We start from the raw sequence: 20,642 nt of genomic DNA on the forward strand, positions 1-20,642 counted from the left end.
ACCAGACTGCTTGATCCTAAAAATGGAAAGACAATCAAACTGGCTGTCCTCAAATTAATGCTGAACCTTTATATTTTTCAGAACCCTAGAATACAACTCTCTATGAGAAATATAGAGGCACAGAAGATGTTACAGACTTTACAGACTTTAATGCTTACATATGCAAGGAAATAATAAAATAAATAGTGATGGTTTCCACTGGCAATGGCACTAACAAATTGTTCTCAAGTAAAGATGGTTTTACACACACTGCCCTTTGTCTCCAACACAAATTACATTCCACCTTGGACAAATATTATACTTTAACAGTCCTCGGAGCCAGTTTCTATTTTTATACACGCAGACACACACACACTTTACCTTTTCTATTTGTAAGAAACACAGGGCAGTATATGAAATGACTGAAGGGAGCTATATGAAAATAATTAGACACTAAAAGGAAAAATGGGGAAAAAACATGCCATTTCTAACAGAGATAGGAAAAGAATAACTTCTTACCCCAGGTAGTCACTTTGAGAGACAATGAAAAAAAGGTTAAATAGCGTTCTTGTATCCTGGAAGAGAAGTAAATATGACAAGACATGCCAGCAGAAGCACACAGAAAAGGATGTTCCTAGGGTGAAATGTCTTTGAGCTGCTCAAGTCTCAATCAAGTAACTGTGCTCATCTTGGCAATCAAACTGCATTCACTTTCATCTTTAAATACATTTTTCAGAGCAATCAGTGCTTCAGAAAGTATTTTGATGGAACAACAGGCTTTACATTTCTACAACACAGAGGAAGAAGGAACTTTGATATAGCAGGAATAATAAAACAGCATCTGAGGACTCTTCCGTCTGAGGGACTGTCCTCCTCCGTCTGAGGGACTGGTTTGACAGTGGAGGACGTTTTGGGGGAAAAAGGATAAATTAAGGAGTAATAAGTCACCAAGGAACTAAAATGTGAAACTGAAGAACTACTAACAGTGAAATTGTTGACACTGTATTAAAATTACTATACAATGTTTATAAAGGACAGTTGTAGCCATGTTGGTTCCAGAATACTAGACACACAATCTGGGTGAGGGAAAATCTTGTATTAGACCAATTGTCTCTCTCACCAACACAACATAGCCCAATAAAAGATATTACATCTCACTTACCTCTGTCTCTAAAATGTTTAGTATACTGAAAACAGTTTTCTTACAGATTTTGACGCAATTTGAATAATATATTAATAACATTGTCATGAAAATAGCAATTACCGTAAAGTTGCGAGTATAGTGTGCACTTTTTTCCCGTTTTTTTAACGTCAAAATCGGGGTGCGCATTATCCATAGGAGTTTTTTTCCCCAAAGTTTTCATTTGGCGGTTCCACGGCACTTAATTAATCGCTGGACACCGGAGGTTAAGTTGATTTTTATTAGCATCGACAACCAACTATATACGCCATTTCAAAAAGGTAAGTTAAACAAATGAAATCAACACTGCAGTGCAAACTGTGTTAATTGATCTTCTACTCATCTTCGAAGCCCTCGAATTCGCATTTGTTAGAATCTTCCTCAAACAGACGAGCAATATCTTCTGGGGTATAGCCCTCGACATCTTCATCCAGGTAATCACTGTCATCTTTGCATACCAGTAATTCGCCCTCAGACGATTCATCGTCGCTCGGCTCCATCCACAGGGCATCATCCTCGCTGCTATCCATAGCATTAGAGATGCTGCATTTCAGAAACCCCTTCCTTATGATAGCGGGATCAAGTTCAACCCAGACATCCACTATCCACTGGGTAACATCTTGCAGCGTCGGTGTTCACATACGTCCACCTGCAGTAAATGTATGTTCACCTTCCAACAACCAGGTGTTTCATTTCCTCTGTAGTGAATCTTTCATTGGCTTGTTAACTGTCACGTCAAGCGGCTGCAACATTTTGGTCATTCCACCAGGAATAATTGCCAAGTCTGTTTTGTCCTGCTGAAGCCTTTTCTTGATGGATGGCATATGATGACAATGAAATGCATCCAAAACTATTACAGTCCGCTTTCTCATAAATCCACCCAGCCGCTTTGCCCAAACCGTCTGTAGCCAATCAAGCATTAAAGCTTCATCAATCCAGCCTTTAGGGTGAACACGCACGTGAACGGGTTCGGGAATAGAACATTCTTTGGCATTGTCTTGCGCTTGAACACAATATAATGAGGCAGCTTCATTCCGTCAGCCATGCAAGCAAGCATTACAGTAAACCTAGACTTTTCATGGCCTGTGGTAGCAATGGAGATGGTTTTGGCACCTTTCACTTCAAGCGTTCTGTCGTAGGGATTATCGAAATTTAATGGTGTCTGATCTGCATTACCAAATAATGAAAGGTCGTAGCAGGGCTGCGTGCGTAGTTTTATGATAAGCTTTTAGAACTGTAGTAGCTTGGTATCTGAGTCCATGGGTAGCTTTTGTGCGATAGTTGTTCGGCATCAGACCGATAGGCTATGGCGATTCATGAACCAACTGCCCCAGCCATGTGAAGCTTTAAACCCGGCTGTGTTAGCGCACGTTTTGGCAATGGTCAAAGCCTTCATTCTAACCTCCGCAATGCTAACACCACCGCCTTGCTGTCTACGCTCAGCAATCCATTCAGCCAGCTTGGCCTCTAGCTCAGGATATGCAGCGCTTTTACTTCGCTCAGCCATCTTCATCAGAGGCAGCGTTTGCAGGCGCTCTTTCTGCCGTCTCCAAAGCCGAATGTTAGACTCTGCTATGTCATCAAATTCACGGCTGGCAACTCTGTTGCCATGAGCCTCAGCATAGCTAACAACTTGAAGTTTTTCAGTAGTCATGTAAGATTGCCGACAACTCATGGCATCTCAAAGAGAGCATGGAAATGCTGCACACTGTTTGCTCATGCGCTCACGTGTGATTACCCGGCAATACAAAAAGACAAGCCAAGACAAGACAAAACAAAATACAGCAAGACAAAATACGGCAAAGTCGGGGTGTGCATTATAGATTGGGGCTCAGTTTATGCCGGAATTCTCATGTTTAAAAGGTAGGTGCGCATTATGCATAGGTGTGCATTATAGTCGAGATTTTAGGGTACTTTTTTGCAAAAAGTTTTGTTTAAAAGTAATTTTCAACTAAAATAGTTTTGAACAAAAAATTGCAACCAGCTCTATCATATAGCACTGTTCACCCATAGATATCAAAATAGTATTCAATGACTTCTTGGTAATTTTTATACACACAAAAACTGAGGCAAATTAGGTTAAAGATCAAGACAGTAGCAGATCTGTGACTAGAACTAGAATCCTATTATACTGAGGCTATATTCACTGAATAACACTGTCTTCATAATGTATTTATGCCAATCCCGTGTACACCTCTACAAATATATAGGTTAGAAATAGAATTAATGTGTTTGGACTTCTTTTTTGCTCATGAAAAGGAACATTACAGTAAACAAAAGATAATTTTAATATACGTGCAGCCATACTTTCTACATCTGAATACCCCTGAGATTTTTTTAAATTAAGTAGAATCAGACCTGCTCACCAAAAAGGAAGATCTCCAAAGAAAGCTCAGGATTCTGCTAGAAGTAATGTAAGTGGACTCTTCTTTAGGAATGCAATAAAACACATATGGTTTTAAAATCGGCCTTTAGAAGTAACAGAGTAATGCATGCCTCATGTTTTTCTCTTAGAAAGGCGCATAATGGCTCTTCCACATGATAGGCAGAGAATACTTCAGAAGGGAATGAATAATGAGAATAACTCTGCTCCCACACAAATTTGTGAATGTGATGTTACAATTATGATATTAAACGTCAAACTCATCATTCTTTCTTAAGGAGGACTGATAAGAATCATTTGGTGTTAAAAACGAGGAGTCTTGTGGCACCTTATAGACTAACAGATTTGTTGGAGCATAAGCTTTCGTGGGCAAAGACCCATTTAGTTTCATATGACAAAGTGGATCTTTGCCCATGAAAGCTTATGCTCCAACAAATCTGTTAGTCTATAAGGTGCCACAGGACTCCTCATCGCTTTGCAGATTCAGACTAACACGGCTACTCCTCTGATACTTGGTCTTAAGACTGTGGTTCTGCTTTCCATTACCATAGCTCTATTATACAAATGTTATAGCTAAGACCATTATTGTTTCTGAGAAACATCAAGGTAAAATCTGGCAGAATCCATTTGGAGGTATCTACTTGAATTCCAGAAGCAAGAGTAGGAAATTATGAACTGGGGAATGTAGTGTGGACGTACTGCTTCTGACTTCAAACTTGGGGTTTATTTTGGAATAAGCTTCTAGTGTAGACCAGGGCTTAGACTCCAAGGGTATGTCTACACTACCCCACTAGTTCGAACTAGCGGGGTAATGTAGGCATACCGCAATTGTAAATGAAGCCCAGGATTTGAATTTCCTGGGCTTCATTTGCATAAGCGGGGTGCCGCCATTTTTAAATCCCCGCTCGTTCGAACCCCGTGCCGTGTGGCTACACACGGCAGGAACTAGGTAGTTCGAACTAAGCTTCCATGAGGAGTAATGGTAGTTCGAACTAGGAAGCCTAGTTCGAACTACCCAGTTCCTGCCGCGTGTAGCCACGTGGCATGGGGTTCGAACGAGCGGGGATTTAAAAATGGCGGCGCCCTGCTTATGCAAATGAAGCCCAGGAAATTCAAATCCCGGGCTTCATTTGCAATTGCGGTATGCCTACATTACCCTCCTATTTTGAAATAGGAGGGTAGTGTAGACATACCCTAACACATGTATTACATCATGAGCTTTTGTGGCTAAAACTCACTTCTTCAGATAAGTTGAAGTAGAAATTACAGAATTTGTTGTGCATATAACAGCAAAAGCAGTTACTTGTCAATTGTGGGACCAGCGTTAATTAAGTTAATTAAGTCAGAGTGGCTGCTTTACAGTATTTGATGTAGACATGCAAATATCAAAAGTGAGGAAATTGCCTTTCTAGTACATTAAGCAGTTAAGATCTTTATTCATGCCTAAGCTGATTGTATTGAATAAAGAACTTAACTGGTTAACACACTACAAAGGCAGTTTTTCCAATTTTGATATTTGCATTTCCATATCAAATGCTGTGAAAGAGTCACATTCTCCCTGGCTTAATTAGATTCATTAACACTAGTTGTTCTATTGATGGGTAACTTATTTTGCTGTTATATGTACCTCAAATTCTGTAATTTCCACTCCAACTCAACTAATGAAGTGGGTTTTACTCATAAAAGTTCATGACCTAGTAAACGTGTTAGTGTCTAAGGTGCCACAGGACTGCTCATTGTTTTCAGTGATTTACGGTTACACTTCAACATTGCAGCCTAATGGCTAATAGCTAGTAATTCTTGGCTTCCATTTACAGTGGGCCTGAGAGAAAGTGTTAGCCTAGCTACCACATGCTGGAGAAGCCATAGCAATGGAACCTTTGGATACCAGGATGGCCATGTTGCCAAAAAGCTGACAGTGGGGAAGAAGGGATCATCCAGCAGACTCCTGAATCTATTTAGGATGGAGGTCTATGGCCTCCCTTCCTGGAAGACAGCAACAGAGAATGGAAGCTGAAACCTGAACCAGGCTGGGATCAATGTGTCCACATCTAAATCTATGAAAGTGGAAATTCTCCTGTTTTGGTTCCCACTCAGAAGACGATGGGTCTATATCTAGCATTCCAGATCTGCTATCCCCCCAAAACTAGGGGTGTTTGCATGTACCATTTGAGTTTGGATCTATATCTAATAATTATACTATATAATAATTTTTGTTCAATTTTTATTGAATTGGTCGACCCATAAATCTTGATCAGTATTTGTATCACAATCATTTTATGCTTTTAATAACAAAATCAGTCTCTTCAGCTGTTCATATGATGTAAAAAAGAAAGTTTTTGTTGGATCCTTGCAACCACTATATAATACCTGTATAAACCAAGCATGAAATCATCATTATTATAGTACAGAAATAATTTTGCTTTATGTTTTTCATAGACCTGCGATCACCACATTCTGCCAGTACAGGCAACATGAATGAACATAAGAACATAAGAACGGCCGTACTGGGTCAGACCAAAGGTCCATCTAGCCCAGTATCCTGTCTACCGACAGTGGCCAGCACCAGGTGCCCCAGAGAGGGTGGACCGAAGACAATAATCAAGCAATTTGTCTCCTGCCATAACTCTCCAGCCTCTGACAAACAGAGGCCAAGGACACCATTTTATCCCCTGGCTAATAGCCTTTTATGGACCTAACCTCCATGAATTTATCCAGCTTCTCTTTAAACTCTATTATAGTCCTAGCCTTCACAGCCTCCTCTGGCAAGGAGTTCCACAGGTTGACTACATGCTGTGTGAAGAAGAACTTTCTTTTATTAGTTTTAAACCTGCTACCCATTAATTTCATTTGGTGTCCTCTAGTTCTTCTATTATGGGAACTAATAAATAACTTTTCTTTATCAGCCCTCTCCACACCACTCATGATTTTATAGACCTCTATCATATCCCCCCTCAGTCTCCTCTTTTCTAAACTGGCATGCAGCACCACCTGATCTGGTTCTGTTCACTGTTCCTGTGCTTTCAGTGCTCATGCTCTGCTTGTGTGCATCTCATTTCCACAGATCCGTAAAATGACAGACACCTATTAATTCTGAACGCTGCAGTCTTCCTTCTTTCAGCCAATTCTCTTCTGCAGATTAATGAAAAAGAAACAGAACCAGGGCGCACTCCACACACTGCTTCATATATAGACATACATGGCCCCTAAAATGTTCTCCATCTGCACGTGATCAATTTACAGAGTGTGTTACGGCCTGGTGACAATGATGGATGAAGTAATATAGCTGTATCATTGTATTATATTCTACTTGGATAGTTGTATATTATTGTACTGTAAATCACTTTCTTTGCAAGGAACTGAAATTGCTGGAATTTTCAGCCTCAGACAAGGAATCCAGCTCTAGCGCTGCTGTTTCTCTCCATCCCTGACTGATGGGCTGGGACGCCACTTCAACCTCCTTCAGCTGACTGCTTGCAAATGGGAAATTTCTTTCTTTCGTTCATGTTCCCTTCCCTCCTCCAACCAAAAGGAATGGTGTGGACAGCAGGTATTCAGATCAGATCTGAACTTTTTGAATGTGCTTGGCAAAAGAGATGCTACTATCTGCTCATAGTGAAAGCTCCCTATACCAAAAGGGGGGGGGAGGAGGAAGGGACCTACTGGAAACATACATTTCAATAATCTATGCCAATGTTTCTCAAACTGGAGAGGGTAGTCTAGGGAATTCTTTGGCCCTGCTGATCAATTCCTTCTTATTCCCCCTTCTCGTTTCCTGTGTGCCAGAAAACAGCCGTTCTGTGATGTGCAGAGGCAGTAGGAGTGAAGGGAAAGAGGTGGAATAGGATGCTTTTGAGGGAGGAAGTAGACTCATGTCCTAGGCCACTGTCTTCACTGATCATCTCCTCCCCCTTTCTCCCAGTGCCTCCTGCACACTGTGGAATAGCTCTTCAGTGGCCTGCCAGAGGAGTGGGTAGAAAGAGGTGGGCAAAAGGAAAGGCAGGAATGGATCGAGAACAGGAAGAGGTGGGGCAGGAGTGGAGCTCTGGGGAAAGAGTGGAGCTGAGGAAAGGTCTGGGGCTGAGGTGAGGTTGGAGAGGTCTGTGAAAAACAATTAAATAAAAATGGGGGTCCTTGATTTGCTAAAGTTAGAGAATTTCTGATCTATGTAATAAAAACATCTTTTTGTTGGTCTTGTTATAAACATAAACACAGACATATTATTAAGCTTAAATTAAGGTTGTATGGAGTTTTCACTTTATTTATATATTGACAGTAGTAACTGCTTGTATTACAATATTACCAGGATTAATGCCCCTTTGTGTAGACATTTCATATGCAAAGATTAACAGACAGTCCTTTCTCCAGAGAGTTCACCATGTTCACAGGCAAGACAAACATAAGGAAGTATTATTATCCCCATTTTAACTGAAACACACACCGTCAAAATGAAGTGACTTGCACGTAAGGTTGAAAGGGGAGCTGTAGCAGTCATGATTTGAACTTAAGTCTTTTCAGCCCCAGTTTATCACCTTAACTACACGATTCTTCTTCTTCACATCATGCAGACTGTTAGACACTAGTTCTGAGATCCAGTGTGCACACACAAATGGGAGCCTCTCTATCTAGTAAGTCATACATTTATGTATTACGTACTGGGGTGAGATAGTAGTATGTCTTGTCTATTTTTGGATGCATTCTGGCTAGTTGCCCAATTATTTTTTAATGGTCTTTCATTAAGGCACTGAAATAGGCCCATAGGCCTGGGTGCCAAAATAATTAAAATATATACAGGCAGTCCCCGGGTTACGTACAAGATAGGGACTGTAGGTTTGTTCTTAAGTTGAATCTGTATGCAAGTCGGAACTGGCATCCAGATTCAGACACTGCTGAAACTGACCGCCAGTTCTGACTTACATACAGAATCAACTTAAGAACCCCAGGCGTCCCCAAGTCAGCTGCTGCTGAAACTGATCAGCAGCTGATTTCAGGAAGCCCGGGGCAGAGCAACTCTGCCTGGGGCTTCCTGTAGTCAGCGCTGGTCAGTTTCAGCAGAAGCTGACTTGGGGACGCCTGGGGCAGAGCAGCTGGGGTGCTACTGGACTAACCCAGCAGCACCCCATCTGCTCTGCCCCAGACGTCCTGATTCAGCCGCTGCTGAAACTGACCAGCAGCGGCTGAATCAGGACCCGGGGCAGAGCAGCTAGGGTGCTGCCGGGTTGGTCCAGTAGTGCCCACGGGCGCTGCAGGACCAATCGGCAGCGCCCCAGCTGCTCTGCCCCAGAGTCCAAAACAAAAGCCTGGTCTGCTGGGGGGGGAGGGAGCACACTAGCTGCGCCTCCCCCCCCCAGCAGACCAGGGACACGGGGAGCAGAGCTGCAGCGGCAGCGGGGTGCCGCGCCTCTGAGGCTTTGCTCTGGCAAAGCCTCTGAGGCGCGGGACCCCCCGCGGCTGCGGCTGCGGCTGCGGCTGCGGCTGCGGCTGCGGCTGCGGCTTCAGTCAGGGTGCCTGTGGTCTGCTGGGGATGGTCCCCAGCAGACCACAGGCACCCGGACTGAAGCCGCAGCCGCGGGGGGTCCCGCGCCTCTGAGGCTTTGCCAGAGCAAAGCCTCAGAGGCGCGGGGAACCGCCGCTGCTGCCGCTCCAGTCTGGATGCCTGTGGTCTGCTGGGGACGGTCCCCAGCAGACCACAGGCACCCGGACTGAAGCCGCAGCCGCGGGGGGGTCCCGCGCCTCTGAGGCTTTGCCAGAGCAAAGCCTCAGAGGCGCGGGGAACCGCCGCTGCTGCCGCTCCAGTCTGGATGCCTGTGGTCTGCTGGGGACGGTCCCCAGCAGACCACAGGCACCCGGACTGAAGCCGCAGCCGCGGGGGGGTCCCGCGCCTCTGAGGCTTTGCCAGAGCAAAGCCTCAGAGGCGCGGGGAACCGCCGCTGCTGCCGCTTTGACTGAAGCGGCAGCAGCGGCGGTTCCCCGCGCCTCTGAGGCTTTGCTCTGGCAAAGCCTCAGAGGCGCGGGACCCCCCCACGGCTGCGGCTTCAGTCCGGGTGCCTGTGGTCTGCTGGGGACCGTCCCCAGCAGACCACAGGCATCCAGACTGGAGCGGCAGCAGCGGGGGTTCCTGCGCTTCTGAGGCTTTGCTCTGGCAAAGCCTCAGAAGCGCGGGAACCCGCCCGCTGCTGCCACTTGGGTCCCGGTGCCTGTGGTCTGCTGGGGACGGTCCCCAGCAGACCACAGGCACTGGCACCCAAGTGGCAGCAGCAGCGGTTCCCGCGCTTCCGAGGCTTTGCTCTGGCAAAGCCTCAGAAGCGCGGGAACCCGCCCGGTGCCCCTGGTCTGCTGGAGACGGTCTCCAGCAGACCAGGGGCACCGGAGCAGCTTACGAACGGGGCTTTCTCGCCCCGACTTCCGGGGCGAGAAAGCTCCGTTCGTAAGTGCGGATCCGAGGTAAGTCGGATCCGCGTAAGTCGGGGACTGCCTGTATTTATTTTTAAGATGAAAAAAAAACCAGGCAACAAAAATAATCCCACTTCCAGATGCAGCCTTTATTTTCGATTGCACTAGTTTTATCCATTGGAGAATCCTCTTCTGTTGGGCCTCTGCAGGAGGATTGTGAGAAATCTTTTATGATTAATTTACCATTGCCAGTCACTGGAACATCCACAATCCTGGTGTCACAGCATCTCTCACATCAAGCAGAAGGTCAGTAGGGTTGTGCCCTCTGGAAGCATTCAGAATCCCTACTGCTAGGATTGCCTGTTGAAATAAATCTCTTTTGGGGATATAATTAGCATGTTTGCTGAGATGAAACTACATTACAAAGAGAGTAGAGCACATGAAAATAGAATAAAGAAAACAAAAAGGAGTGCTGATCTGAAAGGAAGACTGAGCCGGTTTCACACAGCTGACTAGTACTTTGATTTACAGTAGAAAAAATAAACCAATACATAATAAACAAACACCTAATTTTAATATAACACTTTCCATCCACAGATTTCAAAGCACGTAATAGAGTGCACCGAGAGCACAAAAAGCAGCAGGAGTGTTCAGATTCAATATCAGAAACATGAGGAGAGAATTAATAATGCAGAGCATATGTAGATAACATGATTTCAAATGGCTGTCACTTGTAGACTTGTATCCCCTCAGACTGAGAGGAACTAATAAAATCTTAGAGGGAAACTTGTCCTACAGAGAAGGATCTTGCCAAAACTGTGTTTTGCTATAGTTGCCACGGCAAGAATACACTTTTTTTATATTCGTAGTAATAATACATTAGGGAAGTTCTACATTCAGTACAATATATTAATGTATTTTGACTAGCTCTTTAAAAACTGGTATCTAGATAGCACAATGCTTTGCACTTCCAGGTTTGACACACAGGAAATATAGTAAACACACAAGAAGGCAAGGGAATATATTTTATTGCCCAACTACTATTGGTGAAAAAAACAAACTTTTGAGTAAGGATGTTATTAGGTGGATAATCCACTAATCGTGTAGTCAATCAAATTTTTATCAAGTACATGATTAGTTGATAATGGAAGGCTTCTGCAGTTTTAATGTAGTAAGAGCTGGGCACAGAGGCACCCCGGCTCCTACTATATTTAAACTGAAGAACTGCAGAGGTGCGGCGGGGGGCAGGCTCCAGACCTGGTGTGAGCCAGTACTGAGCTGGACATGCTCAGTCCCGGTTCATGCTGGGTCCAGCAGCCTCTGGTTTGCTGTCAGTTCCAGCCACTGTGGACAGAGGCTGCTCTGGCCATAGACCCTGTTTGTGGCCAGCCTGGACTATTGTGAGCAGAGGCTGTTCTGCAGGAAAAGGCAGCAGCACAGAGGCGGCAGCAAGGGGGAGAGCAAGTAGTCGAGTAGTCAGCTCAACAACTCACTAAGCCTAGGCTTATTGGGTAGTTGACTACTGGACTACTTGCTTACATCCCTACTTTTGAGCTTTCATGAACAAAAGTGGGTCCGGTAAAAGATAGCCCCTCACACACCTGTGTTTGGAATATCCTTGGACAAACATAGCTCCAACACTGCAAGCACATAAGCAGCATCACATACAATATTGATAACTATTGCTATCTTGTATAGTGAGCCATGTTTATGGGCCTTTTCTTCTGTTACATAAAACATTGCCTAGTACCTTTCTAATCCTGACAGCGAATAAAGGCCTGATTCTCTACTGCACAGCTTGCATATCTTTTAACGCCTATGCAAAGCAAGAGCAAAATATGTGCAAAACACCATCCAGGGTACATCTAAACTACATCCCTTTTTTGATAAAGGGATATAAATTAGACGTATTGAAATTGTAAATGAAGCCAGGATTTGAATTTCCCCCGCTACATTTACATAATGGCGACCACAGCTTTTTTTTGAAAAAAACGCAGTCAAGACAGGGATCGTTTGGTTGTTTAGGGATTGTTCGACAGAAATACCCCTCAGGTTACAGGATCTTTCGAAACGGAGCATTTCTGTTGAACGATCCCTGTCTTGACTGCGGGTTTTGTTTCAAAAAGCGGCTTTTCAAAAAAAGCCCTGGCCGCTATTATGTAAATGAAGCATAGGAAATTCAAATCCTGGCTTCATTTACAGTTTCGATACATCTAATTTACATCCCTTTATTGAAAAAAGGATGTAGTTTAGATGTACCCCCGATTAGAATTCTTCATTCATATGAACTGGTGACAGCATTTTATACGTATTTTTCATTGACTTTGTATCATCTTGAAGATGTAAGGCAGAATAGAATCAGGGCCTAAGTACTGTCATCCTCGTGATGTAAAAGGGTTAGTTACAACTGAGATGCTGTACTTGGGGTTTCTTGATTTTCTACCACACTCTTAATGATACTTTACAATAGGAGTAATAGTTTGGCTTACTTGGACACAAATGTAAATGTAGTATATTAAGGGGAAAAGTCACTGACATGCAATAATATTAGACCAAGACCATAGGCAAATTCCTGGCTCCAATCAAGTCAATTGGGCTTTGAAGTTTATATTAGAAGGGACAGGAAAAACACAAGAAATGCTCAGAGGTATTTCCATTTTCTTTTTCTGGGAACTGTACAGCACTGAGCATATGTAAAAGTCCTTGAAGGAGGAAGCCACACACATTTGCTGAGCTGTGGTCAGAGGTGAATGTAACATTACGTTACATTTAGCAAATAAGGCAATCCTCCAACAAATAAACAGAAGGAAGAAGAAAAACATGAGTTCCTTAGCAAGACTTTGAGCAGAGTCAAAGAACAAGTAGTTTAGAGGAGAATAAAATGCATTGGCTTCTTCCCTATTTATAGATAAAGCACTATGCTATTGTGTGTGCAAACTATTACTGGTATTATGCAAACAGTACAACAGGATTCTTTGTGAATGCCTGTATTAAGATTATCTGCTTTGTCTTCTCTCACAACACACACACACACATACCAAAACTCATGCAGCTCTCTGAGATATGAAAGGAAATACCATACAGTATGCTCCCATTTATCCAAAACCCCACATTATCCTAAACCCTTCCTTGTCTCCCAGAATGAGACACAATGGAGTACAGACCCTTGCCAGGACTGGGAGGTAGAAGGACGAGAGTCCCTGACCACCCTGGTACTGAGCATTTCCTGTGGCAGCAGAGGAAGCCCTCTGCAGCCCCACTGTCACTGGAGTGAGCAAGCAGGCTATGACAAGGGAGCAATTCAATATTCCTAACTAGTTTTCTTTTTTTTTTCTAGTTACTGTAAGTGAAATCAAGGGCATTCTGTGCAAGAAAATGCCTTGATTTAAATTGAATTTATGCTTGCACATTGGGAGGCAAAATTTAATCTTGTGGTGATGGCCTTGATAGGCTCACAAAAAAGGTGAAGTCAACAATTCACTCTTTGTAAACCATGAATATCAGAAGGCTTTTACAATTATCATTAATTCATGCCCACAAGAAAGTCTTATAACTAAGTGCTAAAGCCTGCGCAGAGATGCAATGCATACAGCTCCCTTCTGATGCACATGTGAGCACTGAGCATGTTCCTCAAGGCAGAATACAACCACAATCTTGCCACTTGCCACAATCCTACAGAAATGATGCAAGATCTTTTACATTAAGAGCACAAGAAGGAACAGCCTATTTACCTCGTTGCAAATTCTCTTTGCCATGCTAAATTAAACAGAACAACAGAGACAAATGGTACATGAGAAAGAGTTCAAAAATGGCCATGAGGAAAGAAAATCACTATCAATTCACTAGCACTAAATTACAACAGAATACTTACGGAAATAAACCAAAGATCCACATGCATGCCAAATGAATTTCTTATCAGCAGTACCATAAGAAAATATACTAGCATGAATCCATGAAGCTGAGGCACTTAAAATGAAGGATAACAATTTAAATGTCCAGCCATTAGTTTTGTTTGAAACCCATTTTAATTGCACCCTTCGTTATGAATTAATTTCACCATGATTTAGATACATGACGTGCTTCCATTTATAATCTAGTGTTAGTTAAATTCCAGTAAAAAGATACTTAAAATCACAAGCTATCAAAAACAACTGTTATACACATGATGGCTTTATAATGGCAAGTTTGTGTGTGTGTGCATGTGCGTGTGTGAGAGAGAGTGAGGAGGTTTTCTAAAATGTACTTTCTATGCCATTTTACTGATACCGTAGAAAACTTGCTGCAATAACTAGTATTTCTGCTTGCATCAAGGATACATTTTAGACACAGCTTGTTCAAATCTAATGTTTACACATCAGCATGGTACTGTATCAGATGAGTTGTAGAGCTAAAGGATAACCTAGTGACAGGACTTAGTAATAAAGCTATATGGCTGTCTTGTACAGCCATGATATTTAGCAGCTCCCTACCCCACTATGTGCAAGGCAGCAGGTTGCACACAATATCCCAGCTTTATCTAAAGCTAAGGTTAACTGAAGAAATCAATGGGCCAGATCATCTCTTACTCATGCAAAGGTCTCACTGAGTTATGTCTCAGTCTAGACTGCAGGATGTGGCCCTCAAGTAATTTACTTATTGCCTATATTGAGCCATCCTTCAATCAAAGCCATCTTGTTCAGTGACTGGACTCCCTTCTTGGAAACACAGAATTGACAGAACTCTCATTACAAAAACGGGTTTAAGTAACAAGCAAAAGCATAGGCTGTCTCTCCTAGGATAACAATCACAATTACATATTGGTCTACCTCTCGGTAAACTTTCACGAGCAACCACAAGAAGATTTAAATAAGATAACATTACACGTGTTGAATTATTCATATAATTTTGAACTCCAGCAGAGGTGGTAATTAAGTGACATTTTCACTCACAGCCTACCTGGGGTGTTCAGCAGCCTTGACATCTTGCAGGAGTAGGAGATGTACTGTTCACAGTATTCAGCACTACTGGTGATAGCAGAGATCTGATCCATGGTGGCACTGTAATTCAGTTGCAATACAGAGTACTTTTCTGGGCTGTGGCCTATCACAGGAGTCTGCATCTGTAGATCATGGTACACCGTTGACCACACTTTATCCTCTGGAAAAGAAAAAAAAGAAAGTAAAGAAAGTATTAATGAACAAAAAACATTGGAACTGAGTTACTGAAATTGTAGATGGTCGTTTCTGTGACCATGCATGTGTGCATGCATGAGAGGGATGAGAACAAATGAGGCTTTCACAAATGAGGATTATTTTATTTGAAATTGATCAACAACATGGGGAAACTTGAATGTACTGAATGTAGAAAACCTTTGTTAGTCTCCTTGTTCCTTAGTGTCACTGTGCTGGGTGCTTTGTAAGAGCTACACACTTTACCTGTGGGTGAAGACTGCCCTGAGCATCTGATAGTCATAGTGACCCCTGTGACAAATAAAGATTAGCTTTGATCAGAAGTAAAATGCAGTATTATTTTGTGACACTGTGACATCAGAGGCACACTACAATAAAATGTGATTATATATATAATAACATTTGATGTTACAGGAGTTAATGATTTCATACAGTCTGTTAGTCCTGCGCTATAGCCCAAATGACCCAAGATTGTCTTTGCTCTGGACTTGAAGTTTTCTGAGCATTTGGTGACTATGACATAGAATTGAAAAGTAAAGTAGGACAAATTTAGTTATATTCACAGCTTAAGCAGGGATGTGAGGAAACGGCCAGGGGGACTGGGTTGGGGTTGGGGATGGGGATGGTGGTAGAAGAAACTCTAATCTTTGGTTCAGAGAAACACAGCATCTTCAGACAGGTTGTATCTAAACAAGATTATTAGTACACTTACATAGGGATCATGAATGCTATATTCTACTTACTACTTATACATTTAGCCACAACTAGTTAGTTGAATATCAAAGGGTATGTCTACACAGCAAAGTTATTTTGAAATAACAGCCGTTATTTTGAAATAACTTTACTAGCGTCTACACAGCCAAACCGCTATTTCAAAATTAATTTGAAATAGCAGAGCACTTATTTCGAATTTGGTAAATCTCATTCCATTAGGAATAATGCCAAATTCGAAATAGCTATTTTGAAATAAGTGCTGTGTAGACACTTATTTCGAAATAGGGGGCCTCCAGCCTTCCCAGAATGCCCTGGTGGCCACTCCAGCCTCAACCAAAAACACTCCTCTCCTTTCCCTATTCCAAGGGGCTTTAAAGGGGTTGACTCTGGCCACAGTGCCAATGCCAGCTACAAGCCTGCTGGCCCAGAGCCAGCAGTCACTGCCCCAGACCCAGTGGCTCCAAAACATGAGCCAGCAAGCCACTGGCAGCCAGCCCACCACCGCTCCCCAGGAGCAGTCTGCCAGCTCCTCAGAGCCTTCCAGGGCCCGGAGAAGGTGGGCACCTTCCTGATCCAAGGTGGAGATCATGGACCTTATTCAGGTCTGGGGGAGATGCCCCCAACGTCCATGATCTCCGCACTAGACAGAGGAACGCAACCGTCTATGGCAGGATAGCTGCTAGCCTGGACACCAAAGGCCACATGAGAACCCAGGAGCTGGTTTGCATGAAAATCAAGTTGGTCTGGCGAGACCCCTAACCCTGAGCCCTGAACTCCCGCTCCCCCTTCTTCCCTTTGCTTCCCCCTTCCAGCTCCCTCCTCCCAGGTTTCCCCCCCCCCCACCCTCTGTCTTCTCCTCTCCCGCCTCCTTTCCCCAGTCTCACCAGAGTTTCATTCTTCCCACCCCCCAGTTTTGTTAAATAAAGAGAGTTTGTGCTCATGAAAATATGTGTATTTTATTTGACATCAGGAAGGGGGGTTAGAGAGGGAAAGTGGAAGGACGTGACGGAGGAATGAGGCACAAGCCCCCAGTGGGGCAAACCAGGGAAGCTCTTAGTGCTCCTCAGGGTGGAAGCTGTCCCGCAGGGCCTCCTGGATACTGACAGCCCCCCGATGGACCTCCCAGATGGCAGCCTGCAGAAAGTTCAGCCAGGCTCACAGCAACATGTCCACGAGAAACACCAGAGTGTCGTGGGGCAGGTCTGGCTCCATGTTGCAGAGTGCTGTGGTGTCCCAAGGGGCTAAGGGGGGCAAGGCGGTGATGTGCGGTGTGACAGCAGCTCCAGGCCCTGCCCTCTGGCCATGAATGTCACCACCCTGCCCCCCTTCACCTCCCACCATGGCGCTCAGACGACTTCTGTGCTGCTCAGCCGGGCTGTCACGGGAGCAAGTGGAGCAAGCGGCCATTTGGGCTCCCCCGCGGTGGCCTGGCTGAGCAGCTCAGAAGTCAGCCAAGCACCACAGCGGAAGGCGAAGAGAGGCGGGGCAGTGATGTGTGGTGTGACAGTGGCTCCAGGCTCTGCCCCCGGCCATGAATCCCTCCTCACTTCACCTCCTGCAGTTGCACTTGGCTGACCTCTGCGCTGCTCAGCCGGGCTGCCACGTGGGAGCAAGTGGTGCAATCAACCATTTGGGCTCCGCAGTCCTCCAAGTGAGAGGCAGGAGGGGGAGGAAAAGAGAAAGAGAGAGACAGAGAGAGAGGCAGGAGGCAGAGGAGAGCTGAGAGAGAGAGAGGGTGAGGCAGTAGGAGGAGGAGAGAGAGAAAGAGAGATGGAGCAAGAGACCGGAGGCTCAGGAGAGAAAACCAACGTGGAGGAGAGACCTGAAAATCCCATCTTATGATGGGCTAATTGGCTAGTTTCGAAATAAGCTATTTCAAAATAAGATACTTAAAAATAATGCTGTAGTGTAGACATACCTAAATGGTATAGAACAGGTAATGATGCACTCTTATTTACCTTCTCTCAGTGGGACATTCAATGCAACTGAAAGGTAACAAATTTAAAAGTCCTCAAAAAAAAGTTTGCACAAAGTTCTGTGAACAAAACCCATTAAGGTTCCAACATCTCTAGTAGTGACTGTTTTACTATTCAACTGCTATTCTGTGACTTAGGTAAGATGAATTGGTTGTTTTAGTCAAGCCCCAATTGGGCAGCTACCAACATCAGAAAACACTATCACAGTTGACATTTATTAGTAGACTTGTCAATCTACACACAACTGGCAAGGACTAAAATAGACAAGGAGATTAATCTACTATTGCTAGAGGTGATTCCTCTAGGTCAGGGTTGAGGAGAAACGAAAGGCAAAATATTTCTATTCTATTTGGATATTTATATAGTATTCATCACTGCAGCACGAGTGCATTAAGAGATGTAACTTGTCATGTGTAATTTAGTTTTTCTCCTCAAGGAAAAAAAAGACCTCATATTATTTTATTTCTATTTATTTTCTCTCTGCCATGCTATGTGCTATTATTATTGAAGCCCAAGTCAAAGAAATGAGTCTTGCATTTGGAGTGGAGAGTGCTGTGGTTTGAGGCAATTATTAGATTCTGTGAGAGTTTGTTCCTGACTCTTGGATTGGTCCCTAGAAAGCTCCATGCCCTGAGCAGACTAGATAGATAAATGCAGTGGACTTTGTGTCTGAGAAGCAGAGCTGATGATCCAGATGGTCCTTGTCTAGTAGAGTCAAGTAACAATTGGCACTGCTGCTGCCTATGCTGAACCTGTTCTCTGCATAAATACAAGTCTTTAGTCTCCAGAGAAGTCGTCTGCCATTCCCCATAAATACAGTATTCACTTAACAGATTTATTAAACAGAATATATTTTAAATATAGGAGTCTATAGAAATATGTTTGTGATTCATCTGTGAAAATTCCATCCCTATTAATGGAATTCCTGTAGGTAAATTCAACATGTGAAGCACCGTGTTATTTAAAGATTACCTGAACCATCTGAAAATATTTTGAGCAGTTAGGGCTCATTCTAAAACCTCCTAAAGTCCATGGAAAGGTTCTTATTGATATCAGTGGGTAAGCGCCATAGTAATATATTATCATTTACATCATTACATAGTGTCAGGCTATTTTGGATTATGTGGCATCATGTGAAGCTATATATGTGTGTAACTGATATGGTGTAACAGGCTCTAATCAAATGATGAAGAATAAGCTTAGGTACAGCATATGGATCCTCCACAGAGAATACAAGTGGCTAGCCAAGTTAGATGCAGGTGATGTAAGACAGTGATTCTCTTATTAATATCGGTAGGTCATATCAAATACAATACTACTCTTGCACCAGAAATTATGGTTCCAATATCTGAATATTTATTTCCAGAAAAGTCAGACAGACTTTTTTTTCCTTATACTAAGGAGACTTTTATCTATTTCCTATGCCAAAATTTAGGCATTCCACAAGGGAATGTCTTATACTGTGTTTTCACTGATAGGAATGTCTAATCTCTGGCACAAAGGACTATATATACAGTGTTTTACTAGGGTTCTGAGATATTATATGCCCTAGCAGCACTCCAGCTACACTGGTTCGGATGGCCTCTCAAGAGGGACCTGGTCCAACTCCAGTTAAACATGGGTGCTAGAACTAGGAGCGCTACTGAACCCCTGGCATGTTATATACAGAGCTTCCAGATTGGTTCAATGGCTCTCAGCAGTCCGACTATAAAATTGTTCCAGCATTCCTGCAGTTAAATCAAAGGAAACACTCTCAAATGAATTTAAAGAAAGGTGGCTTGGGCAATGGGTACCCAAAGGGAGTTCTGCTCTGCCATGGGATTAAAATTCCCCTAAAGGGACTTAGAGAAAGGACCAGGCTTGTAGGCCCCAAATGACTTATCTGTGCAGTGTAACTGTCCATGTGGGCTGTGTAAGGAAGTAGCCAAGCTGACTATGAAGAAACCAGTGAAGAGAGTGAGATTGGTATGTATCACATCAACAACTCTCTGAGTCTTGTTTCTTTGCATTGTTTCAAAATGCCTTTAAATGGTAAAATAAATATCTGTTTCTGTTCAAGGTATCTGCTAATCCAATAATCCATTGTGCTGCAAGGGATGAAATTTTAGCTCTCCTCCCCCCAAAAAGGATGGATGCTTTATCTCCCAAGGACTGAACATATGAATGAGAAACACTTCTTGGAAATGTTGGGCATTGTGTTGATAAAAGTATCAGTTTTCAGGATTAACGTATTCCCTCCAATAATTTCTAATTCATTTGCATAGAGTCATATTCTGCTCTCAAGTACCGACGCATTAATGCAGAGTAACTAATTATATTCTATTCTATATAGGTTCATATAACATTGTCATAGAGTTACTCAAGTATAACCAGGATCAGACTTTGGTCCCACAGTTATGTAAATGTAGTAGGGCTGAAACAAAGACTATTCCACATTTGCTGCGAAAAAACACATACGAGCCAAATATGAAATAGGTCAAAATAAAATCCCATTCCCATGAACTGTAACTATATTATGTATTCCTAACAATTACAGTTATTACATTAATATTGACCATTTCTATAATACCTGGCAATTATTTAAAGAAATAGCCTCGTATTACAGTTGGTACAAACGCTTAAAACATTTACTTCATTTAGTAAAATAATTACAGACTACATAGCCATACATATACTTGCATGTGATTGTTGTAACCGCCAGAAATTAATGTGGTTCCTTATCCTTTTTAGCAGAAACCCTTATGTTTTTTCATTTATGAAAGCTCTAGAATGACCTTTATTATGCCAAAACAAATGTGTTTAAAAATAAAGTTATTGATGAGAGTTCCTATCAAACTAAAGATTAAAAA

The 20,642-nt window shown here is 43.0% G+C and overlaps 1 protein-coding gene across 1 annotated transcript in view; it reads right to left on the reverse strand.

Annotated features, from left to right (window-relative positions):
* The window catches only part of CNTNAP2 (contactin associated protein 2), a 1,606,913-nt gene that overhangs the window by 437,019 nt on the left and 1,149,252 nt on the right, over positions 1–20,642 (reverse strand). The window contains exon 13 of the mRNA XM_075921713.1: positions 14,871–15,071. Within this exon, the coding sequence (XP_075777828.1) occupies positions 14,871–15,071 (201 nt within the window). The remainder of the gene's footprint in view (positions 1–14,870; positions 15,072–20,642) is intronic.

This window comes from Pelodiscus sinensis, chromosome 2, assembly GCF_049634645.1.
Source record: "Pelodiscus sinensis isolate JC-2024 chromosome 2, ASM4963464v1, whole genome shotgun sequence".
Taxonomy (NCBI): domain Eukaryota; kingdom Metazoa; phylum Chordata; order Testudines; family Trionychidae; genus Pelodiscus; species Pelodiscus sinensis.